A 26,435-nucleotide genomic window follows, 5' to 3' on the forward strand; every position below is an offset into this window, starting at 1 on the left:
GGGTGGTAAGTGGCTGATAGCACACTTCGGAATTTTCTGCTTTTAAGCTGCCATTGGGAGTGCTTGCAAAAGAAAGCAGAACAAACAAAAGCAGAAAACAAACAAACAAACAAGCAATTAGGTTTTAATGCGGGTTGTGGTTTCAGACGTTTCTGCTGATATTTTGGTAGTATATTTCTTTTCTGAGAAAATTTTAAGGATGTAATTGCAATGAAAAATAAATTCTGAATGAAGAGAAATTTTACTTCTGAGATGTTGCAATGAACCTATATCGATGCCAATTTCTTATGGTTAGAATGGCAATGGTTATTAAAGGCATTGTACAAACCTCTATATGATGAACACTGTTTCCTCTCTGTGGAATTCTACTTTAGGTCTAACACAGAAGCATTTTCTGCATGTGAAATCAGTGACGCACAGTCAGATTTTCACAGTAAAGCATACATCCATTGCTTTGCCTGGATAAGTGTATTTACTTGAGTTAGTGACCTTACTTGGTATGAATTAACCATTTCTTCGAACAGTTACTGCTCTTTTGAGAAAAACAAAATTTCACTCTTCAGTGATTTGAGGGACCTGTCCTATCTCCCAGTATTTTCAGTAGATATCACTGTTGGAGAGTGCAGCTTTAAAAAAGTGGAAGTTTTGCTTTTGTCTTCTTTTCCTTTAAATTTGCTTAATTTAGAATTCTGGCATCCCTTTGATTTTTTAAGAGATACATATTCATAGTTTATAAATCAATGCAAGATGTTGCACCGTGTTCCTGAATCCTTATATTAACCTATGGTGCCTGGTGATTATCCCCCCCTTGCAGCCACCAGATTGCTTTTTCTGCATGCATTTTGAGATGACACTTCAGTACCTGTGCACGCCAGTTGTGGCCTAATGATGCCCTGCTGCCTTAAAAGCTTTTCTTCTCTAAATATTTAATTTGAGCTGAGCTAATTTAGGAAACCTGTGCCACTAGCATTGCTACTGAAATTGGCCTAGTGCGGAAGTCAGTTTAATGAGGCTGAAGACAAGAAATTAGATGTTTTGGCATGCAACAGCTGCTCACCTCTCAGAAAATACCTTATATTCAAATCAGTGAAACTAGCCAATTGCTCTGTAGCAGAAAGCAATTAAAAGTTAATTTAGTAATGACCAACACAGCGAAAAAGTTACCCTTTATCTCTTTATGATGACCATTATGGCACAGAACTGGAAGCACAGATTTCAGCAGAATTTAAGCACAGTTACGCTCACTGTAGCAAAACCCGCTTGACTTGGAGAACCCAAATCTTAGCTCCAAAAATGACTTTTGTAGTTGCTTTTTAGCTTTTTGTAATTGCTTTGTAGCAGAAAGCAATTAAAAGTTAATTTAGTAATGACCAACACAGCAAAAAAGTTACCCTTTATATCTTTATGGATCATTTTAAAATAGAAAAATAACAGCAAGTTATCCTATTTTGGCCAGAGATTGTCTAGTGCATACAGTCTGGTAGGATGTACAAAACAAGGACTTTACCATATCTGTATTATAAATACAGTTGCTTCCACTGTTTAGTGGAAACTAGTCTTACATTACAGAAATTTCAGTAGTCCTAAGAACAGGGCTGTAGTCCACAAACACCATTAGAGGTGTAGAAAAAGAACATATGATGACCATTATGGCACAAAACTGGAAGCACAGATTTTGGCAGAATTTAAGCACAGTTATACTCACTGTAGCAAAACCTGCTTGACTTGGAGAACCCAAATCTTAGCTCCACAAATGACATCAGCACGAGTCACAGGTCTTTTGAGGAACAAAATTCAAACTTTTGAAGATCTGGGTTTAGACAACTACTGCTCAGAGGGACTAATGAAATCTGTCACTGTGGTGGAATTGGTATAATGCTAATCACAAATTTTTCAGCTTTGCCAGCTTCCATAATATCAGCAAGTTTTGTTGCCTCTGTTGATCAAAGTATTTCCCTGAGGTAATAAGGCATGTAGAACTGAAGGTTAAGCATGAAAGCAGGATGTCCAGTCACCAGCAGAGTAGCTACTCGGTTCTTGAAAGGTTTTACACATACCACCTGGGCTAAAATTCAGCAACCCTGCACACTGCATTGCTGCATTTGTCTAAACTCTCATCAAAGTAGCAAAGCCTGTCTGAAAACTCTGACCATTTTCTACATTGGAAAGACTTGACAAATCTAAAGGAAAATGATCATTCTGCTGTGAATAATTGGCACTTGCATTATCCTTTGGGAAAGCTGATGCAGTAAAACCTTTTATTACGTGCAGCAGGCTACCATGAAATGATTCAAACAACTCATTACAGTGCAATAGAAATATATAGATTATAACTTGTGCTTACATACAAAAGAAGGGAGGATTTACTGCATGTTAGTAGCAGTTAGCTCAGTAATGAGTACCAGAATGCCTTTGCCTGAGTAAGCAGGATTGATCATTTCCCTTTTCAAGAGCTATAGACAGATTGATTTTAATGGGTTATTAAATTAAGAAATGTTACATAATTAGGTTTACAGGTCACAAATAATTTTCCTTTGTATTTTTGCTGTGCAAAAAATATTTTTCTCTAGTGCATGTAGTTTCTGTAGCTCTTTCTGACACTTTCTACGGCAGGAATCACCTAAAAGAAGTTTCAGTGATGCCACAGCAGAGCAAACCAAGGCTGTTGTTTTATGATACGAACATATGGAGGGATTCACACATTCTGCATTTATAGTGCTATCTTCTTCGCTTCTTACCTTACCTTGTAATGAACACATATTAGCTGCTGACAATGTTCTCAATACTATCCTGACAGAAATCGGGTTGGCAAACTAACTTGTCATTGACCTCCAGGGCAAGATATTTTCCACAACATTTGCTAAAAACACAACACACCTGGAATTTGTATGAAACAAGTCTGATGAAACAAATTCATCAGATTAGGAGAAGGATGGTTTCTTAGCCTGTATGTCTGTTTGAGATTACAAAAAATCTGCTAACGTGCATGGCACTGGAGACAGTTCTGAGATAGCAGAGGAATTTTTTATGTAAAAGCTGAGAGTAGCCTACCTAAGTATATACTGTCCACTCAGATTTCTCCTGTGAACTGTATGATCCATATTGTGTGAGTTCCTTCTCCACTTCCCTTGCATCCAAATGTTAATTGGGCCAGCATAACTTTTGTCAGAGAACAGGTAAGGCTGTGCAATGTCAGAAACCTACGTTTTAGTCTCTTCGGTGAAAGAGGTTCCCAGAGAAAAGTTACAGAGTCACTTGTTCTGTATGGTTTTGAACAGAATGGCTATCTAGGCATGGAGGAAACATTTCTCAAGTCATCCTGAAACTAATGAAGTCCTGCTAAAAGTCTTTTTGGCCAATTGACATTAGCTGTCAAACTGTGAAATACTCTGCATCTCTGAAGTTACTCTATAGCATATAGGCAGTTACCATTTGTGGTTACCATTCACATGCCCTAAACTATAAAAATACTTCCTCAATTGTTTAACATGCTGATCTTTTGTGTTCCCAACCATCTTTACAAAGGCCATCTGAATCATCAGAATCTATTACATAGCAGAGTTCTCAAGAAAGAGCAAGAGATCCTTGTATGCTGTCATCTGAGCTGTTTGAACAGAGCTTGGATCAGTCATCTCCTTGACTGTCTTATATGAGATGCCCAGTGTTCTAATAACTTCAGTTTTAATGCTTTTATGTGCAGTTTGCAGGAAGCTATAAAGCTTGCATAAGTGAGGAATGTGAGAGGTTTTAGACTTTTCCAGTATCAAAATGCCCAAGGATAATTTTCACTTAATTTTGCATGTCAAAATGAAGGCAGATCTCCTCAGCAGTAGTGCCTAGGGAGTGTCAAACCTCTGGTCTTGATAGATTGAACCAGATTGATGCTGTATACTTTGCATACAAATAGTCTCGACTTTACCCAGGCAGACTTACAGCTCAAATACGCAAGAAAGATAAAAGTGGAGAAAAAGGGAGATATTACTCTTACACAAAAATCAGTGACACAGAAACATTGCCAAGTTCATTTCGAGACATGACTAGCTCTGTTGGCTTTTATGAGTAGTGCATCTGTTCCCAATCCTGCAGTATTTTAGAGGTAACGTTTCTCTGGTTTTAAATAGGAATTTTTCTTGTGTCAGAACAGCAAAATTGGAACCTTTAATTCTTTTGATTTGATTTATTTTTCCAGTTTCAAATTTAAAGGTGACTGTAAAATTTTTGATAAAATATTCAGGGCATAATAAGCCTTTGAAAATGTCCTTTCTTCTTTCTTTCTTTCTTTTTTTTTTTTTCACTGATAATTACACAACATAAGGAAATACTAATTTACAATTCTAAATGTTCATTTTTCTCTGTTTGACATTAGCAACTTCATATGTTAAGGGAAGAGTGAACTGGAAAAATACCAACTTCACAAAGCAATGTTATATGGCAAAAAAAGAAGTAGAAACTTAGCAGCTACTCCAAAAGATAAGGACAATGTCTCTTACAAGAGCAAATTACATGCTGTTTCGCATTAAGCACAGTAATTCATTCTTCAGTTTCCTCGGTAATTTAAAGTACCACTATTCCTCAGACTGGCTGTGCTGTGGTAAGATGAGCTTGAAGCTGAGATGGAAACTGCACAGCAGCAGAGTCTTCTCGTTCCCCCACTTTCTGCTGACTAAAATAGGCTAGCAGCTGTGAGAGTGTCGTGCACTGCTGGGTTATCTTAGCAAAGGACTCAGTCATACTGGTGCTGGAACCATATAAATACTGAGTCAGGGTGGCTGATGGCAGAACTAATGCACGGACACATTCTTGTGTGGTACCTGGTGACTGGAAATGGTCAGGAGGTTGTGTCTGTAATCGTTTTTCTCACAGCTCCACCACTAGACACTGCCTCATGTTCTTGGTGAAGAGCAGGAGACGGTGTATAGCTGGGGCTAAACTTTCTTTCCTTAGAAAGAAGGTAGTATTGGCCTGTGCATTTCTGGTGTCTTTAAAAAGAATTGCTGTTGGTGGTGGTTTTGTTGTAGTTTAGCCCCGGCGGGCAGCTCAGCCCCACACAGCCACCCACTCACTCTCCCCAGTTGGGATGGGGGAGAGAATCGGAGAGGTGAAAGCAGGAACTTGTGGGTTGAGGACAGTTCACCAGGCGAAGCAAAAGCCCTGCACAAGCAAAGCCAAACCAGTTCGCCACTTCCCACAGCAGGCAGGCGTGCAGCCACTTCCAGGAAAGCAGGGCTCAGCACACAAATGGCTTCTTGGGACGACAAATGCCATTACTCCGAACAGCCTTCCCTCCCCTTCCTTCTTCCTTACCCCCGCTGTTATTGCTGAGCATGACACCACATGGTGTGGGACATCCCTTTAATCCATCTGGGCCACTTGTCCTGGCTGTGTACCCTCCCAGCAACTGGAGCATCCCCAGGATCCTCGCTGGCAGGGCAGCATGAGGAGCTGGAAAGGCCTTGGCTCTGTGTGAGCACTGCTCTGCAGCAACTAAACAGTGGTGTGATATCACCACTATTTTCATCAAAAATCTAAACCACAGCATCATCTGAGCCTCTGTGAAGAAAATTAACTCTATTCCAGGCAAAACCATGACACCCCTACATGCTCTCCACTTTCAGAAGCATGCTGGTACTGGCAATACCTGTTGCCTTACTAAACATTTCTGTGGTGCTGGAAGGCAGCCTTTTCCAGGCTGTTTCCCTACCACTGCTAGAGGCATATGGCTCTTTAGAAAGCCCTAACACAGAAGGGATTCAAATAATCATGGCCCACATATCATCAATGAGGCAATGAACATGAGGCTTGAAGAATAAGAAGTGGATACTAAGTCTTGAGACAGTATCACCAGTATATGTACCCCCCCCCTTTTTTTTTTTTTTTTTTTTTTTTAATCTGCCTAATTTGTCAGAGTTGCTGTCTGGACATAGTCTTGGGCAAACAGCTCTAGGTGTCCCTGCTTGAGCAGGGGTGTTGGACCAGATGGCCTTCAGAGGTGGCTTCCAACCTCAGCTGTTCCGGGATTCTGTGATTGCATATACGAAGCTCATTTTCTCACTGTTACTAGTGTGTGGAATTCTTTTGGCTTTTGAAAAGTTTCTAAATTTATATTTAAAGAATAATACCTTTTCATAGTTCTTTTCTACCATTTGTTGATGCTTACGTAGGCATAGGGTGGCTAGCATATGAGTTAATAGGATCATAACTAGATGGTGGAACACAACTGATCTGTGGATGCCGTCACAGCTTAGGCACACTTTAAGGAGAAGATACAGAAATGGTTTATTCTGGGTTTATTCTGGGTATCATTTCACGCAGAAGCCTAGGAACTAGGACACAGAAAATGTTATTCACAGTTTCGTGCATATTCACAACATGACTTATTTACTGTCCACCAGACTACGCAACTTCAAAGTGAGTGACATATTCTGCATAAATAAAGTATGAAAGATGAGATATTGCAAAACCAGTGTGATTTCTCTGTCTCCATACACCCTAGCTTCAGTTCTAGATACTTTTTCACCACTAAAATCCTCAGTTTTGCATCGCCATTAGCTAAAGAGAGAAATACTTGCATGTTTACTTTTGCCTAGAGACTTCCAAATCCTATGTAATTTAACATCTCACCTATATTCGTATGTCTTGCAATGCCTGTATGTGACGTGATGAAAAGGTATACTACAAATTTAACACTAAATATTTACTGGCAATATAGAAGCTTAAGATGCAGATAGTTCTTTATTTTTAAGGAGAAAGAGCAGATTTTCTTTTTTTGGATGCTGCAGTGTCTTTATCCTGTAGAGCTAAGTATTAAGGGTGAATCACCTAGGAAACAGGGGTGGCATGCTGCTATGGTGCTTGCTAATGCCGCAATTTGTGTACACAGTTCCTGACCTTCCACGTTTGTATTTAATTTACAGGACCAAAATGCTCTATTTGTATTTAGGAAATTCATAGTTAAAATGTAGCTGTATGTTCTCTCATTCCTTCTTTCCCATCTTCCATGTGTGCAACAATGGGTGTAATTCAGCATGCTGCTATGCTTTTTAAATTCCAGCAGCCATCTTCAAGTCTCAATTGTCCTTGCCGTATCACATCTAGCAACAGAGAAGTACTAACCTGGTTGAGTTCCACCTTTGCTGACTGTATTGGGAGTCCATGTGTAGGTAGGTCACTTGGCTTTGCATAGTGAAAACGTATGCAGGTTTAGAAGTAGCAGTGTTCGGATTGCCAGCAGCATATGAAGTCCTGCGGGAGCTGGGGTACTCCTTGCCATGGAGGAGGTTCTTTTGCAAAAGACTCCCTAGAGTATGCAAAACTTTTATGTATTCTTATAAATCAATTAAAATGGTGCTTAAAACCAAGGGAATAATGGATTTAACTGTAGACTATCACATTATAGTTGTTAAATATTGATTGTTTTGTATTGTTTCAAACAACAGCAGTTAAATACTAATGAAGTGCAAAACCATTAAAAGGTTAAAGTTTCTGTAAAAGTTTATCTTTAAAAATACCTAACATTGGTGTTTCATTTTGTGCTAGTATTTCTGAAATCTGTCTAGTATGATGTTATCAGCTCCAGTCATTTCTTGTTAACATAAGAGACTCAAGAAATCATGGAAGAAGTATTTGGATGATCAGAGGCTTATGAGGAAAGTCTTGACCTTGGTAAGACTGACTTAAAAATGAGATGACTGGTAAGCAGACTGCAGCATTTTGCATCACTTCTGCTTTGCTTGATCCTATGGCAATAAGGTCAGTGGGAATTTTTCTACCTGTCTTTGTGGTAAAAGGTCATTTCTGGAAGCTATCGTTTGCAAAGAAACGAGGTTTGCTGCCTGCCCATTAAGAAAATTTGTGATTTGCAAACATTCTAGCTCCAAGATTTGTGGAAACTGGGATCACAGCTAATTAAATGACCCTTGTACTGACGTTGTGTAGGGAAAAGTGCATATGTGCTGAAATCTGACCACAGGTAGATTAAATGACTAGGCATAGGCCACACTCAGTCAATGAGATACCTCAATGGAAGAAAGTTCTATGGCATTAAAGAGATACACATGCACGCAGAAATGGTGTCTGAAGCTGTCTGTGGGGATGCAGCATCAATTGCAATACAGGCCTTCCTTGTTTGCTTCCTTTCTGTGAGAATAAATTAGTTTAAAATAGATTTTTAAGCTACATAAATGTCAGGCACCATCATAAGAAGGTGACAGTGAAAAATCTGTGTTCTCAGTGACTCCATAAGCTGCAGGTGGTACTGTGATGAATGCCAGGAATTTCTGCCTGTCGCTGACCTTTTTGTCCTGACTAACCTCGGATCTTCTCCAGATTTGAAGTTGTATTAAGATGTCTGAAGTCTAGCATAGTATATTTATGTATTTCAAACCAACCACTTCTGTCCATGATTTCTGCTTGTATGTTGCCTTTGGAAACTAATTCAAACACAGTGTTTTAAAGCAATGACAGTGTAAAAGATACAGATTTCTCAGGAATTATTTTAAGTGCTAAGCATCTTAATGCAGAATAAGGCATTCTGTCTGTCTCTGCGTTTCTTCTTTCACAACCCACTACTGATCTGAAGGCTGTGAAAGAATACAGAGCCCAACTTATCCTCCCTATCCCCAAAAGATAAAGCAATATGCATATAATGAACACGTTACTGTAGTAATTATACGATGGACACTAAATCTGAATATGTGGGTACATCAGCTAATCAGGCTAATTAACTAATTATATAAAGAGGCTAATGCTGTATTTTTAATAGTGTTTGTGAGGTTCGAATTTAGACATTTGAAAATCTCACCTGCTCTGTATTTGTTGCCATGTGTTTGCTTTTACACCACCACAGAATAATTTACAGTAGATTTAGTATTGAATATAAATGTTCTACTAAATTTAATTAGCAGATTGATGTAAAGGATCATATATGCTTTAATATTCCATGCAGACTGTGAGATATTTAAATCTCAAAATTCAAGACAAATTTTAAGACTTGACAGCATGGAAAATGACAACAAGGAAGGAGGGAAGAGGAAGTGTTATTTTCACCTGCAGTGTAAGGCAATTATCCTTAAAAAAGTTTTGCATTAGCTTATTTCAAATGGAAGAGAAATACTACACATCTAAAAGCTTTATTTTTTATTTCCCTTACACCTCATTCTGCAAAGTACATTAATACTTTTTGTTGAAATGTGGTGCCTCTTGGATAGAAGCTGGAAAAACAAAACAAAACAAAACCACAGATCAGCACGAGGCAACATGATATAAATGTTTTCAGGAAGACAGAAGAAGATGATATGGGTATTTTGCAGGGGGAAGGTACTAGCCCCCAGTTGTTCTACAGCAGCTGGAAAGCCTCTGTGCATGTGGTAAGGACTGTGTAGCATGGCTGATGTCAGCTATGTACTGCAAAATAGATCCAGTCCAGAGAAAACAGGCATCAGTGAGATGGCTGTGGTTGTGTAGGCAGGCAGCTTCTGTGGCAGTGGGCCACTGGGGTTGGCTTCCCTCACCTGTCAGAGACAGCCATGGTCTCTCAAAGTGCGATGAGAATGGTCTAGACCATGGCTCTGTAACCATACTTGTTAAATGTATGCAGCCATTTTTCTAAAAGGACACTCTTAGGTTGATTCTTCACCTGCATGTACCTGCTGAGAGGATCAGGTGGGCTGTTACTACTAGGTATATTCCCATGTATACATTTCTGCACTCTGAAGTGTGAATATTACTCCCTTCATACAGCTATGGTTTTATTTCATAGTGCAGTTTAAAAGGTAATTGCCCATCTCTGTGATGGGACATGCCTATGGTGTAACTTAGGAAGGATGGAATTTCAGCAGACGTGGTCTTCCCCTTTATGTTTTATGGAGACTTCACTATTTTTTAGACTTACTTATTCTCTGAAAGTAGTCTACCTTTGAAAGTAGTCTACCTGCATGTTCCTGTGCACATGGGCATCTAACTTGCCTGTTTTTCTGCATGGGCCAGTGCAGTGGGCACATAATTTTTATTGTGGATAGTGAACTTACAGAGGAATTCCAGACACTGAGGGCAGGGGGAGAAGTAACAATGGATTAGTTGTCTCAGAAAGTAGTTCAGAAAGAGTATGTTATAAATCTTCGCACTTGTGTATTGAGCGGGAAATGTAAGCAATTCCACTTTTGGATCCTCCTAACTTGTTTTAAAATTCAGGAGTTGTAAATGAGCCTGCACAGCCAGTGCAATCTTCGTGAAGATTCCATAATATTTTTAGGAAAAGTCAATAAAATCTAATAGCTTTATAAAGCTGAACTTGTTGATGGAATAGTTTATTTTCATTTGAAATTAAAATCACAGGGAATATAACTAGGCAAAAAGGCAAAAAATAACTAGGCAACTGAATTTGCTCTTTCAGAGAAACATTTCTCCCTTTCTTTTCTGCGGAACATCAGGTGTGTATATAATTCATACACAATGTTTTTGGCTTCAGATGCTGTAAAAGACTGAAAAACTGATTGAAAATATTTGCATTATGTGAATATCTTGAGATATGTAAAGGTGTAAATATTTCTAATTTTTGAGCTGGCCTTTTTTTTTGAGCTGGCCTTTTTTTTTGAGCTGGTCCTTTTACCAAGCCCAGTGTTCGTTTTTATTTTATTTTCATCTGACTTCCTTTGTTCAAATGAATTCCAAGATAACATTAGGAAAGTTGCCTGTCTCATTATTATATCTAAAAAATCTTTTTATCCCTCCTGCTAATAGGAAACTGCTTTGTAAATTAGATAAAAACCTAAAGAAAGGTTTTCATTGCAAGGCAGACTTCTTGGAGTATCTTTATCTCTAACACTAGCTAGAGCCATAGACACAAATTGTTTCCGCGTGTGAAGCACAGCTTGTTGTATTGATTTGTGTGGTCTTATTATCAGTCTTGGTGGTGGTAATGAACCAGTTAGTGAGATCATCTGCCTCCGGGGGGGATTCTGTGGTCATTTTTCCCCTTTTCTTTGGTACCTCTTAGAATTCCCAAATAAGTACCACAGAACAGCACGCTCGGCTCTGCTGTAGCTTCGTGCAGGTATGTCTTGTTTAACTGCCTGGACTCAGAGGTGTTTTTTTGTGAATTGCAATAGTGTTTAGGTCGGAATTGAGGTCTTGGGGCTCTTGTTTGTTGTATAAGTTTTGGTTCCTTACCTACCATAATGTCCTGTGCCATTGGTAACTGGTGCACACAGTGATGTAAGGAGGAAAGAGGAGAAAGATGATCATCTGCAAATTTAAATAATAATACCTGAGGGCTGTGACTAAGCATTAATGTTAGCAAGAAAGGGCTGGCCTTCCCTCTCACTCTGACTGACAGAATCCCCTCTCCGAGCTCTGCTGCAGCCGCAGAAGAGAAGCTGCATCTGCTCCCTGCATTTCCTGCATAGTGCAGCACAACAGCAGGCTTGGTGATGCCACACAGCATCTCCACCCTTCATGTTTGTACTTACCTCTCGACATGTTTCACCCAGTCCTAGCCCACCCAGTCCCTTCTTTCTTCTTATTGCTCGTTGGTGTACATCCCAGGAGTGCAAAAAGGCAGTCTGCCTTTTTGGTCAAGGACATTCCCTCAGGAATGTCCAGTGCCTGCTGCTATGCCCCTCCTGCCCCGACAGCCAGGCGGTGCTTGGGCCACGCTGCTGGTGTGCAGTGAGTGTGAGAGCATGTGCAGGGGGGACGTGAATTTCAGGAAAGGGCATTCAGCTTAGTAGTGCTCATGTGAAAAACGTAGTGCTCATGTGAAAAACTTAGGTCAATTTTCAGCAGTGTCTAAATATGCTGTTATTAAACTGAAGGTGGTGGGTGGCTTTGGGCTTTTGGTTGCTCTGTATGTAGTGAATAAACTCTCATTGCTGCCGATAGGGTAAGGAGATATACAAACGGTTTGGACTGGCTCTCTGATGTGCTGTACAGACTCTGCAGCCTTTTATATCTTGTGGCAATAGGAACACGAGAAATAAATGTGCTTCACTACCAGCAACAGCTTATAGACATGCTTTCGCTTGCAAACTACCCCTAACTTCAAGTCTTTGTTAGATAACAGTTAATTCACTGACGGAGTCTAGCAAATGAACTTTCAAATGTAGAAAGATCAACTTCACAATTGTGTAGTTTGTGCAGCTGTTAAAATGATGAATCATGTTTAAGCCATGTTTTGTTCTTTTGGTCTGCAGCAGCTTCTCAATGTTCCTAGCATTCCCACATTTCCAGATGTTAAGGACTACCATGACTTTCACCCAGCAAAAGGCCTGCAGACTGGCATACATTCTGAAGAGTTATAAAATATGGCTTAAATGGTATTTAATTGCTATAAATTTCTCCTGCTGTTATTTTGCTTTGTTAGGCCTGAGTATGCCCTATTTATTTCTACTGAAACTTAATTAATTTTCCTGTACCAAGAGAGAAAATTATGTCACTCCAAAGGTTTAATACTGTGTAAAATGTGTGGTTGATTTGCCTGACAGAGTCACATGCAGCAGACTATACTTTACTGATGAACAGTACGTGATTGCATCACTGCTTGTGTAATGCTGGTCAGGCATTTGGGCTCCACAGCCTGTAAGACCTGAGTGGTGGGCAGAATGTCCTTGCGCTCTCCATGTGTTATGCCTGCATGTGAAACACTCAACTTTTCAAAGCTGAAGTTTGATGCAAAAGTTATTTGTCATGAGGGGTGAAGGTGAGCTCTGCTTCTCAGCTGGCGGATTAAACCACAGCTATAGGAAGCTTCCTCACACAGCTCTGTGCTGAAATGGACCAGATGAGCTCAGGCAGCCTGGTGACAAGAAACCAAGGGATGGCTTAAGTCACCTGTTGCCTGTGCCCAGAGCAGGTTTGCTAGGTGGTGAGGTAAGCATATGGCAGCTGAAGCAGTGAAAAGGAAGAGATCATCGCTTCTGCTGAAGTCAGAAGCTATGGGCATGCATGTGGTAATGTATGCAGATAAGATAGATCATGATCAATAAGCACACTGTACCTGAGTTCCAGATAGGATGCTAACTGGATGGATACGTGGTCTGTGTTCTCTTTGCCTTTTTTTCACTCTGTGTGCTGTTATACACCTCTGTATATGGTTTTAATATCCACAACTCCTCTTACAAAGGGCAGCAACAAAACAAAGCTGCAATTCTAGGTTCTACCTACTCAGGAGTTTTATAAGAAGCATCTTCCCCCTTAAAAATTCATAAAAATTGTTTTGGAGACATGAAAAAAAGATATGGAAGATTGAATAAATATGTAATTTTGTGGTTCACACTCTCCATCTAAAATAAAAAAAAAACATTATTTATGGTAATAGAGCACAATGGGTCAGGAGCTGACAACTGATAGCATTCCAGGTGGTACTGCTCCCATCTGCCGGCAACAAACCTCCAAAACTGGTGGTATTCTTGCATTGTTTTTGCCTTTCCCTCAGAGTTGCCTTACCACCATCCAGCTGAGTGAGCTGCTTACCTTGGAAAAACACTCAGGCTGCTACCAAACTTTTTTGCACTCTGGGAAATAGACCACAGATGTGACCTTTCTCTGTGACAGTACAGTGTAGGGCAGAGCTCCCAGTGCTGCAATGTGGGGAGCTCTTAAGGATTGTAGGTCTGAATCCATACTCCTTTGCACAGGTGTGAAAAGCTTGTGAACGTGTTATTTATTGCCTGCAGGTCTACTACAGGGACTGGATCATGGTACTGTTGTCATCAGAAGCAGAAATACCATATGGGAGTAGATTCTCTGTCCCTCCTCCTTACTGCAAAAACAAACAACAACAAAAAAGTAGAGATTGGCACATCTTCTAGGTGATACAGGCACCTTTTTTATAACAATTTTTTCTCTGCTGCTAGTGCTGGTGGCCTGCTGGGAACAGAGAGGTAATGTTGAAAAAGCACACAGTGTTCTGATTGTCCTCAGATCCCTGGCAGCTTTTGCCAGATTCTCTCTGCCAACTCCTGAGCCCACTCTGAACAGCAAGGTGCTGGCATCCTGGCTGAACGCAAACTTTGCAGAGAACAGAACTCCTCAAGTGTGCATTTGGCAAACGTGCAATTTTGGTAATAAGCGTAAACATATGAAATAGATTCCCTTGCTCACTGGGGATGCACTGCAGTGTCTCAAGTTACCAGCACACCTCTGTCACTAGATTGTGTAATACCCATTTAATTTTGTGTCTTCCCTGTGGTACTGCCTACAGTCACCTCTTGGGGTGGGTGCTTCTGTGCAGTGACTTTCCGTGGGGGTACAGCCCAGGCTACTAGTACAGCAGCACTTCCTCAGCACTTCTGTCCCTGCTCTCACCCTTCCCTGTTTCTCTCACCAGTGGCCAGTCTCCAGTGTAACACAGTGGCATTGCAGCGGCGGCTCTGCAGTCACTGCCGTCAGCGCAGAAGCTTGCGCAGAGGCAGGTGTACTTTTATGTTGTGTGCTCGTGCTGAGCGTGGACTCCCTCTGCAATGCTGGCGTAGCAGGAGTTCTGCGGTGTGGTCCTTGCTAGCAGGCAGGGAGCAAAATGCTAGACCAGAATGGCAAAGTAATCACTGATCCAGACAACCTCTTTTCCCTTCAGCTTGAGCTGAAAATGAAAAAAAAAAGGTCAAATTAGGGATTTATTCTAAGTGATGAGAGTAGAAACATGGGACAGGTTCACTATGGCTATTTCTTACACTGGATTCCTTGAGATGTCTTGAAATGTTCCAGTGAACCATTTTGCCTTTGCTCCAGATTATCACTGGAGTCACTGGAGAACCTGTCCCATGAAGATTTTTGCTCCTGACTTGACAAGCTTTGTCAGTGGGTTGTCTTTAGGATTGCCAAGTCCTGTTTCTTCTGTATGTCACATTGTTTTTAATTGTCACATTCTGTATGCCACATTATTATTAATTTTCCTGGACTCCTGAACTGTCTCCAGGACAAGTAAGGCTCTTAACAAGGCTGTGGGCCCTGCTACTAGCAACTGCAGGAACTAGCACGGCCAAGCTATCGTACGTGTATAAAGAGTACTTCAAGAAGATGCTGTGAGAGAGATGAAGGCAAGCCTTTTGTAGGCCAGTCTCAGCCTTCGCTTTTCTTCTTGACTTTCCCAAATTCAGTTCACTTACCAATCTTTGGATAGTGCTCTTCTTGTCATTCTGCATCCAACATCATCAGAGTCAAGGGAACTTTTAAGAAGGGACAGAAGTACTCAGTTGTGGTTGGTGTGCACTCGAGGTGGCACAGATCAGTGAAAAAAGACTTCTAGCAGGGAGAAAGTGATTGGAGTGCTATCAGGGGTGGTAGTATATTATTTCCTGATTAAATACATCTGTCAAGTGACAGAAAGGAACAGAAAAGATAATCTCAGAGTTGGCTGCAGATGCTTGCCTTAAGTGTATCACTAACATTTTTGTTAGATATGCTCGTGCTTACAAGCAGTAGCAGGTGCAAATTAATGCTCACAATTTTCCCATGTGGTAGGCAAGTGTATTTCTTCATTTTGCCAGGGAGAAAGCAAAGCTTCAATGGCATAATCAAAGTATCAGTGCAAACAGAAAAGAAACAGCGAAGTTCCCTGGAGATTCTTGGACGTCTGTTTTTTCCCTTTTGCCTTTCACACTGTTTTCATGACTCCTTACGGTTTCTGTTGTAGCAGCACAGTCACTGTGCTTCTCAGTTTTGCAAGGGGAGGATCCTGTGCTGACGAACCCCAGCTGGCATTCTGGACTGCTCTTCTTGCTGTCACAACAGAGGAATGAGAAATTTACTAATGGAAAGTAAACGAGCATTACAGTCCTTTTGAATCTTCCACATATATAAAGCTGGGATCGTATTTGTGTTTTACCACTGAAGTGGCTTGTCCTGCATCCTATTAACAATTCCTATTTTATACAATGTGTTTACAAATTAAAAGAAAAATAGAATAAAGTACGTAGAATATTAAGTGCAAGGGAAAGGGTGATAAGCTTTCCTGTCTTTTGAAATCTTCTCTGTTTAACAAAAATACGGTTTTTGCTCAGTTTTTCCAATAAAAGAGTGGAATACTTTGTAAGGTAAATCAGATTCTTCTGGTGAGCTGTGTCAGACCTGTTGAATTTTCTGAAGCTTTCCAAAGCTAATGGTTTTGGATCATTTACTTGTAAACTGGGAATTCCCATATCTAGATGGCTGTTTCTGAAAAACTTGAGCAAGATCACTTTACCTCAGTTGAAATCAGATGTAAATTTCATTTTCAGTACAGAATAAGGTTCTTTGAACCAACAGTGATATTTTCTACAGCCTCTTAAGATTTCTGAAGATGAGCTATCTCCGTGTTACAGGAGATAAGTGACCTTGAAAAGGTGTCTCTTTTATTTACTATTCTAATGTCATTTGGAGAAGCAGAAGTCTCAAGTACAGCTAATTTACTTATACTTATGAGGTGAGTTCTTTCTTTTAGTCTGTTTTCTAGTTTGTCTGAAATTACCGGAGAATCTCCTCTCTTGCTTACTGCTACTGCTGAGAGTATGATTTGCCACAGGATGTATGCCTCATTGGACCAGGGCCATGATCATGAATTGGAATTTCAGGTGTCACGCTTCCTGTGGTAACAAATTCTGGTACCTGAAGTGCCAAAATATACAGGAATCAAACATGCAGAAAAATTAGCCTGCAAGTGTGAAGTGACAGAATGGGAAGCAATAGAATAATAAATAAAAAAATCTAGATTAGAGACTGTACTTTTTATAAATGTTCTTTTTCAAATGTTTTCTCCTTCTGAGAAGCCTGAAATGTTGGCAAACCATCACCATGTGTACACAGACTTCTTCCCATTAAAATGTGTATTTTTCACTACTTTCTTTTGCAAGCCAGCTATGTCTTTCATCTGTTTGCAATGCTAACAAAGCATTACAGCATGTTAGAGCCTGTTTGAAAATCCTTAGCAAACCTGAATATACTTCTGTCCCTGTACTCCCAGAACATGAAACCTTATAAGGACAGGCAAAAGTCAAAGAGGCAAAAACTGCATGGAGGAATTGCAGGGAACCTATGGAACAGGTACTAAGGAGTGAGACATCAACAGGGTGACTTGTATTTAATAAGCATGAACTACAGAGGGTACTGTTGTTTTCCATCATGCATTTCTAACCTCCTTTCATTACTGTATTTCACCAAATTAGTAGAGCTGCAGACTCAGGTGACTACTCTTGTGGTTTGATAATGATTTTGCTTCATTTTCAAGTTTGGATAGTGGCATATACTGCCATGCAAGATTTTCTTTTTTGAATTGATTTTTCTGTTTGAATTGCTCAGAAAGCACTCTAATCATAAAATCATAGAATCATAGAATATCCCGAGTTGGAAGGGACTCATAAGGATCATCAAGTCCACCTCCTGGCACCGCACAGGTCTACCCAAAATTTTAGACCATGTGACTAAGTGCACAGTCCAATTGGTTCTTAAATTCTGACAGGCTTGGTGCAGTGACTACTTCCCTGGGGAACCTGTTCCAGTGTGCGACCACCCTCTCGGTGAAGAACCTTTCCCTGATGTCCAGCCTGAACCTCCCCTGCCTCAGCTTAACACCGTTCCCGCGGGTCCTATCACTGGTGGTTAAGGAGAATAGGTCACCTGCCTCTCCACTCCCCCTCGTGAGGAAGTTGTAGACTGTGATGAGGTCTCCCCTCAGCCTCCTCTTCTCCAGGCTGAACAGGCCAAGTGACCTCAGCCGCTCCTCATACGTCTTCCCCTCTAGGCCCTTCACTATCTTCGTCGCCCTCCTCTGGACACTCTCCAACAGTTTAACGTCCTTTTTGTACTGTGGTGCCCAGAACTGCACACAGTACTCGAGGTGAGGCCGCACCAGCGCAGAGTAGAGCGGGACGATCACTTCCCTTGACCGACTAGCAATGCCGTGCTTGATGCACCCCAGGATACAGTTGGCCCTCCTGGCTGCCACGGCACACTGCTGGCTCATATTCAACTTGCTGTCAACCACAACCCCCAGATCCCTCTCTGCGGGGCTGCTCTCCAGCGTCTCGTCGCCCAGTCTGTACATATAGCCAGGGTTGCCCCGTCCCAGGTGCAGGACCCGGCACTTGCTCTTGTTAAACTTCATGTGGTTGGTGATTGCCCGGCTCTCCAATCTGTCCAGATGTCTCTACAAGGCCTTTCCACCCTCATCTGAGTCCACAACTCCTCCAAGTTTGGTGTCGTCGGCAAATTTGCTCAAAACACCTTCTAGTCCTACATCCAAATCATTTATAAAAACATTGAAGAGGACTGGCCCTAAAATGGAGCCTTGAGGGACCCCACTAGTGACCGTCTGCCAGCCTGATGTGGCCCCATTTACCACAACCCTTTGAGCCCTGCCTGTCAGCCAATTGCTCACCCATCATGAGATGTTTTTGTTTAGGTGTATGCTGGACATTTTGTCCAATAAGATCCTATGGGAAACTGTGTCAAAAGCTTTGCTGAAGTCCAAAAAGATCACATCAGCTGGTTTCCCTTGATCGACTAGATGGGTGATCTTATCATAAAAGGAAATCAAATTTGTTAGGCAGGACCTACCCCTCATGAACCCATGTTGGCTGGGACCAATGACTGCATTGTCCCCCAGGTGCGCTTCAATAAATTCAAGGATCATCTTCTCCATAATTTTACCAGGCACTGACGTGAGACTGACCGGCCTAATAGAATGCAACATCATACTACTGAAGAACATAATTCTCATGGAATAGCAACCTAATGCACATTTGATTTAACATCTTGTGAGTAGTGAGAGATGACTGTCAGATTTGTATCATTACTAGTTAAAAGATGGCTTTATAGGATGTTGTATAAGTAATTATCAGTGTATTCTAAAAAAGGTAATGGGAATTTTCAGCATATTCATAGTGACTGCACAATAATTTTTTTTCCCTGTGCAACATAGTGCTTGTGACACAGCAATACAAAACAGGTAATTTGCATAGCTGTATGAAAACAGAATCAATGGTTCCATAGCCAAGACCTGTTTTCCTGTTTCACAACAACTCCATCTACCAAATCACACTGCTATCTGCTGTCACAATGGCTTATATTCCTTGTCCTGTCAGAATCTACGACAAAACTACCTTTAAAAAATTATCTTCTGGAGAAGAAAAAAAAAAATAGGCTTAATGTTGTCGTGACACCTTTGCTGTCTGTATTGAAACCATTCTGACCACTGGATGTAATGTTAATATTCTACCTGAGTGGAGATGGGATCTTTAAACAATTGGACTGTGCTTTGATGCACACAGCACTTGTTTTCAGTTATATAAGACCTGAAGATCATGACTATAAAACATCACATTTTTAGGTGTAGGAAAGTTCTGCATACCTTCGATGCATAAAAAACTTTTCATATTTTTCCCACACTTGGATAATGCTTGTTTGTTGAACCTGTCTTTTTTCATGAAAATAAATTTGTATTTTTATGATAATCTTATTGTAAAGGCTATTTGGAGACAAGATGAAATAAGTAATCAAAATTAGAAAGAGAACTCATGATCAGAAAATAATTAAATAATATTGCCCTGATATTAGGTTAGGCCTTGCTTCTTCCATATGATGACTGGTTTAGGAGAAATGTGGTAGAGACAACTTCAAGGGTCTAATCTTCATTCCATTGTAAAATAAGAAACAAAATGTTGAAACCTTGACTTACATGACAGGGCAAAAGAGAATTTTGTTTTCTTGCTGTTTGTAGCTAGGGATTTTTCTGACTGCTTCTGAATCTTTGGCACAAGCAGATCTTCAGATGATGTAAGCTGTTCTATCTTCCTGACCTATGATAATCGAATCTGACAGTCTTAGAGAACAGTGGAAGTACCAGCCATAATTAAATGCCTTAACAATGCTTTAACAATTGATTAGGAGGATGAATATAAACAGGCTAAGGAATATCTCTAAATTTAATCAATACAGTGATGACATAGATGTGGTTTAAGTTGGAAATGTTTCAGTTTCCTTTCTCAGGCCCACAGCTCCCATAGGACCACCATAGATTATGGCCTTGAAATGGGGTCTTAATATCCTCCTCTGAGAAGATTGCCCCCTTCTGCCCTAAGGGGAAAGAACTTCTGATTTTTTTTTTTTCCTTTAAATTTGAACCCTTAATTTGATTTCTTATCTCTGGCTGCTGAGTGCCTGTAGCCTTTCAAGAATAAGTAGCATTTAAGTTTTCAGATATGATGGTGGTTCAGTTGCTCTTTTCCTAAGGTCTGTCAGCACTTCTCCAAATTAGATTTTTGTCTGGATAATGGAGGTGAAGGTACTTTCTGAAGGTCTGTGATGTAACTAACCCTGAGAGAAGAGTCACACCACTCCAGAAGGAGTAAAGGCTTCATGTTTTGCCTCCCTCCTGTGACTCATCCCTGTTGTCTGTAACAGCGCTTGACCCAGAACTGTACAAATTAATTTGATGTGTAGAACATGGCTCTTTTGTTTGTCATCTTAAATGAGTGACTCTTAATACTGATTGTGAAACTAATATTGACAAAGTGACCAAAAATGTAAAGCATGCTGAGAATAAAGGAGTGAATTGCCTTTTTGACGTGACCTGACAGTGGTCACTCCAGCTGACTACAGAGCTGCATGGTTAAGTGTCATGTATTCTCCCTCTAGAGTAATGATGAATATGAAGGGAAAGAGTAATTGCTAAGGTTTGTAGATGTGAGATGGGATCTTCAGGGGATCTTTGGGGATGATAAGACATGTCTGCAAAACCTCATCAGCTATGAAGAGATCCTAAGGTATTAGAAGTACAAAAAGAAAAGCTGTAACTAGAAGAGGCTGGAATAATTACCTTTGTTTACTTTGTATCCTCAGAGATGAACCTCATTTATTCAAAATCTGCTTTGAATATTTAAGTGCTAGCATCTTTGCTGTTGTTTTCAGGGACCTGAATTCTTTGTTGTTAGATAGCTCCTATGCAGCTTTTGCCATCTTAGCTGTAATAGGAGATCAATTTGCAGAAGATTCATTCATGGATTGATGAAGAAAACCTCTGGCCTTTATGGTTCCTTAGTTACCATTTTTCACAGAATCTGCAGATGAATAGTATCTTTTAGGACATTGAATCAACCTATTGTCCACAGTGGAATTATTCCTAACAGAGCAGAGTTTGAAATCTGTGACTTTTTGTGGTGCCTCACTGATCTCTTTAAGGCATAAATTCAGTAATACAGACCACACAAACTTATCTTCTATATTCAAATTAATGACAGGAAAGTGTCTGTGTGATCTGGACATCTATTTTGTGTAGGAAGAAATGGATAAGTTTCTCCTTTTTTTTTTTTTTTTTTTTTAAGCTTTTAGTAGTGTTGATGTATCATTAATGCATGATTTTTGGTACTTATTTGCAAAGAGCTGTCAGAAAAAAAACAGAACTGATAGCCATTTTCTATTCCAAACATAACAGTCTGCATTAATAAGTGCTTGGCTGTGCTGCACTTGCAGCTTTGTAGGAGTGAACTGTGGTGAATATGAAATCAATCAGATGCCTGAATTTTATTAATAGCAGGCATATGGCAGGCTGTGGGTTGTCCTTCTCTATATTGTGAAAGAAAGATATGGATGAGCTAAAATGGGTTGAAACTAAGAGCAAAAAAAAAGTCCAATTTTTCTTTAATTTCTGCTTGTTTAATGCAGGAGTCACTTTCCCGAAATCAGTATTTACACTTTGTTAAAACGGTCTAAAGAAGACTTCATCTACAACCTCTCTGGGCAACCTTTGCCGTTGCCTCACCACCCTCTGGGTGAAGAATTTCCTCATAACCTCTAACCTAAATCTTCCCTCTTTTGGTTTAAAACCATTCCCCCTTATCCTGTCATTATCTGACTGAGAAAAAAAGTTGCTATCTTCTATCCCATTAAGTACTGAATAGCTGCAATGAGGTCATCCCAGAGTGTTCTCTTTAGGCTGAACAACCCCAGCTCTCTGAGCCTTTCCTCACAGGAGAGGTGCTCCAGCCCTCTGAGCATCTTTGTGTCCCTCCTCTGGACCCGTTCCAACAGCCCCACATCCTTCTTGTGCTGGGGGCCCCAGACCTGGACGCAGCACTCCAGGTGGGGCCTCAAAAGGGTAGAGCAGAGGGGGACAATCACCTCCTTCCACTGCTGGCCACCCCTCTACTGATGCAGCCCAGGACGCAGTTGGCCTTCTGGGCTGCAGGTGCACTGCTGGCTCATGTCCAGCTTTTCGTCTACTAGAACACTGAAGTGCAGTAAGGCCTCCCCTGAGCTTTCTTTTCTCCAGGCTAAACAACCCCAGCTCCCTCAGCTGATTCTTATAAAACTTGTTCTCTCAACCCTCCACCAGCTTCACTGCACTTCTTTGGACATGTTCCAGCACCTCCATGTTCTTGTAGTGAGGGGCCTAAAGCTGAACACAGTATTCGAGATGAGTCCTCACCAGTGCCAAGTACAGAGTGACAATCACTTCCTAGTCCTGCTGGCCCCACTGTTTCTGATACAAGCCAGGATGCTGTTGGTAGCATCATGTTGTTTTCCAATTTGCTTGCCAAATGAGAATTTTATTAAAAAAAAAAAAAAAAGAATATTTGCTAAAAACATGACACCAGCATTCACTTTTTTTTTATTCCTAATTGGTCTGTCAGCTAGGTATTCTACATAGAATGATGGAATCAGAGAACAGCCCAGGTTGGAAGGAATCTCGAAAAATGATCAAGTGAGATCTTTTGTGAGAAAAAGGAGCCATGTCCACTTGCATCCTGAAAACCTCCAGTGATGGGGATTCATTCTGCCAAGTCCCTGGGGAAGTTTTTCCAATGACTGATTGTTCTCACTGTAAAAAAAATATTTCTTATTTGAACACGAAACCTTTACAAGTGCAACCCATACCCATTTCCCTTCATCTCCTTGTGGCTTCTTGTTAAGAGCAAGCCTCTCTCCAGCTTTGCTGCAGTCCTCTTTGAGTACTGGAATACTGTGGTGAGGTCCCTCCGAGCCTTCTTCAGGGTAGAATTCATGTGATCCTCAAGCTATTGTATGGTGTGAATATGGATGTATATTTATATATGTATCCCTTTTATTTATAAACTTGATTTTTAATGTAGAAGGTCTGGTTGTGGCTTTAGTCAATATGTTCTGAGAGTTCAAGGGCATGGACGCCTGTTGCCTTCTGTGTGGCTGGAGTCATGGCTTGGGAGCTTCTTGCTCTGTGCTTATACGTGGTTATTATCCTTGGCGTTGAATTGATATGTACGGGACAATGCAGCAGGGCCATTTTTCAGCTCTGATGAGAAAGTTTTTCGTTCTGTGATTCTTTTCCTAGTTCATTCTGTCAAGTCACTTCCTTTTTCACCAGCACACATGACCACGGATATTTGTCTGCTGAATACAGCTCTGTTGTTGATTAGTTGCTAGATAAGTTCAAGATACGGACCTCCATCCCACAGAGGAATAAGGGTGTGATAGTGCAAAGATGTGATAGTATGTATGTCTTCTGATAGCAGCAGAGGATTGGGTCTGTGAGACTTATACAATAGTTTTTTTTTGTTGTTTGTTTGTTTTCTGATTGCTTAACTTATGTTGAAGTGTGTTTGAAATTTTTTTTTTTCAGAAAGAATGATACATCTGAACGTTGTACCAACTTACAGAAAAAAAAAACAACACTTCCCCAGAAAAACACGGTGACCAAAATTGATGTTATTGCTGAATGTTTTTCTTTTTCTTTTTTTTTTTTTAAACTGCAGAAAGTGAGTGAAAAAGTAGGAGGTGCAGAAGGAACCAAGCTAGATGATGACTTCAAAGAAATGGAAAGGGTAAGTCTAAATGCAGATATGTACATCCACTATTACCATTATTTTTTCTTTTCTAGGACAGGATTTTCAAAGCTTTTGTCCCCATTTCAGTAATTTTGAAAGACTGGACTTTTATTTGTCAGGACTGAATTTTTGGATTCTTATCCCATTTTATCTTTTGACTGAGGAATACATAATGTCTGGCACTCTTTATACTGCCAATATTTCATTCAGAGATTGAGGCTGATGCCAGCTACAAATTACCTTCAGTTAAATTATTGTGGAAGATCCCTGTAAGCAGAAAGAGTCTGTTTACAAGTATGGTCATTTCAGTGGCAGAGGGTGCCTGTAATTCTCAGCTCCTTGGGCATCAGTCGAGAGGAGCAAGAGCTGTCTGAGGAAGGGGGCTGACGTAAGCACTTGGTTATTCACTCACAGGTTCAGAGTTAGGAAGCCTCCAATGACAAAATGCTTCAGGAAAATGGGGGCTAATTTCTCCCAATGGACTTCTCAGTGAGGCTGGCAGTGGTAGCACCAAGTGTTTTCGTGGAAAGAAGAGCCCACGCTATGTGTAGTAGTATGAATATGTTAGCTGAAAGGTCAGTGGTGGCAGGTTTTTTTTTAACTTCAGATTTTAAAGTTACCATCAAATGTTTTAACATTAGTTACTGCTAGGTGATTTGTAGGGTATGTATCTGATACCAGCCAAGAGAACCAGAAGCTATTTATTTGCACATTTTTGTAGGGAGATGGGGAAATAAAGGAGAAGATGGAAAATAAAGGAGAAGGGCATATCCTTTGCACTTCTTCACACAGTGGAGATATTACAGAAGTGATTTCTCACTTCTGATTTCTCACTTCCCCCAGCTTCCCTTTGAATGTGTCATAGGTTTAAGCACTGTCATCAAAACTGGAAATTGTTAAAGAAAATTCAGAAAACTGATGCTAGGTTTAGAGCTGGAAGTAGGACAGAGCAACAGCCACAGCTGGGTCCCACATATGCTTGTGGGTGGCATGGGTTGGCAGCCCAGAAGATGAGAGCACTGAGAGCTGAGAAGAGAACAGAGAAAGCTCATCGGCTGCCTCCCCACTCCCCACCAGGCCCTGTGTCGATTGCCAGCTTTTCTGTAGGCAGAGGACACGCTCCTTCTGCCTGTCCATGGCCTTCTGTTCCCTCGCCCCCAACTCTCCTCTGCAACCTTCTAGCCATTTCTGGGCTCCCTACCAGGCAGTTCAGCTACTTGTTCACCCAGGGCAGACAGACCTCTGCTGCTTCTTTGTGTAAAGCATAGAGCAAGGCCTGGCAGATGGCAATGGCCATAGAAAACAGGAAAGAGGTCAGTCACAGCATGCTGCAAACAACTTATCTCAGGTGTTCTTTTTTAAAATAGGAACTTGCCATTATGGTAAAGAAGTTCACTCTGTGGGATACAAGCTACCTGCAGAGATAAGCAATGTGTCTTCATAAATGCAGAGTACAGCACACATTACAGGGATCCCCAAATCTGCCAAAACAACATTTTTTCCTTTGAGTTCTGATTCTAAGAGATAGAATAGTTGTATATTTCACTATAAGCAACTTAGGAAAATGATGCAGAACACTTCTTAAGAAAGCAAGAATTCCTACTACAGTAAAAGAGAGTAATAGTAGTTCTGAATTGTTGCTTTATTTTAAATTCCAGAATACAAAATACTTCTTCATGGAGTGATCCAGAGGAAATAAATGGCTGATGCCTTCAAGCTGATAATTTTCTTGAAATCAGATGGCAAGAAATACTTTGTCTTCCCTATCCAAATTTTACCAGAACTCACTCTGAAAGATGTAGACAGTGCATTTTATCACTGGTGTTTGGTTTTGATTGGCATCTGCTTTTCTCTTGGTTTGCCAGCTACTAAGGGACCAAAGATTACTAATTCTTAAAATAGGTTTCAATGACCTTTCTATCAAAAAGTTATCCCTGTTGTGGACACTTCCTAGGGTGATGCAGAACATCAGTACATTGCAAAGAGTTGTATCAAATTCCCTGTACATCCTGAGGTACTCTGTACTAATGGCCTCACTTAAGAGTGATTCTGCTACAAGCAGAAATGATGGACTCGTGTTTTGGTATTTTTTCAAGCATTATTACCGTGCTGGAACCAGAGCTGGATTTACTCAACAGCTGTACTCAGGGACACAAAATTAAAATGATAAGAACAGTTAAAAGAATTCATAAGAACAAAAAGAAGAGTGAAACACATATCGTGCATATCTGACATCTCTTTTCATGTTTCTTTTTGTTTAACTTTCTGTCCTTTAGAAAGTGGATGTTACCAGCAGGGCAGTTATGGAAATAATGGCGAAGACAATAGAATATCTTCAGCCCAATCCAGGTAATATAATTTCACAATCTCACAGTACTTGGAGCACTTTTTGAAAATACTCTTTTCTCACTGGTGCGTTGCCTGACAGATCTCATCCTTACTGGTGCAGCTGAGATTAATGCGGAGTCAGTGAAGCTGTTGTGGTCACTTGTACACCATTAAATTCAATTACTTAAATATTTCCATAGTGATCTAGGAATGTAAGGGTTTTGAGTCAATGCCAGCTTCACTGATGGCATCAATGGAGTTGTGCAAGTGAAGAATTAATGTGAAAGTAAAATTAGTCTGTGTACCTACTATTAGTGTCTTAGAGTTTTATGGAAGTAC

At 40.5% G+C, this 26,435-nt stretch overlaps 1 protein-coding gene across 1 annotated transcript in view; it reads left to right on the forward strand.

The window, feature by feature from the left end:
- Nucleotides 1–26,435, forward strand: part of SH3GL2 (SH3 domain containing GRB2 like 2, endophilin A1) — a 95,420-nt gene that overhangs the window by 54,830 nt on the left and 14,155 nt on the right. Inside the window, exons 2-3 of the mRNA XM_040541456.1 lie at nt 23,697–23,765; nt 26,045–26,117. Of these exons, the coding sequence (XP_040397390.1) occupies nt 23,697–23,765; nt 26,045–26,117 (142 nt within the window). The remainder of the gene's footprint in view (nt 1–23,696; nt 23,766–26,044; nt 26,118–26,435) is intronic.

Source organism: Cygnus olor, chromosome Z (assembly GCF_009769625.2).
Source record: "Cygnus olor isolate bCygOlo1 chromosome Z, bCygOlo1.pri.v2, whole genome shotgun sequence".
NCBI classification, from domain to species: domain Eukaryota; kingdom Metazoa; phylum Chordata; class Aves; order Anseriformes; family Anatidae; genus Cygnus; species Cygnus olor.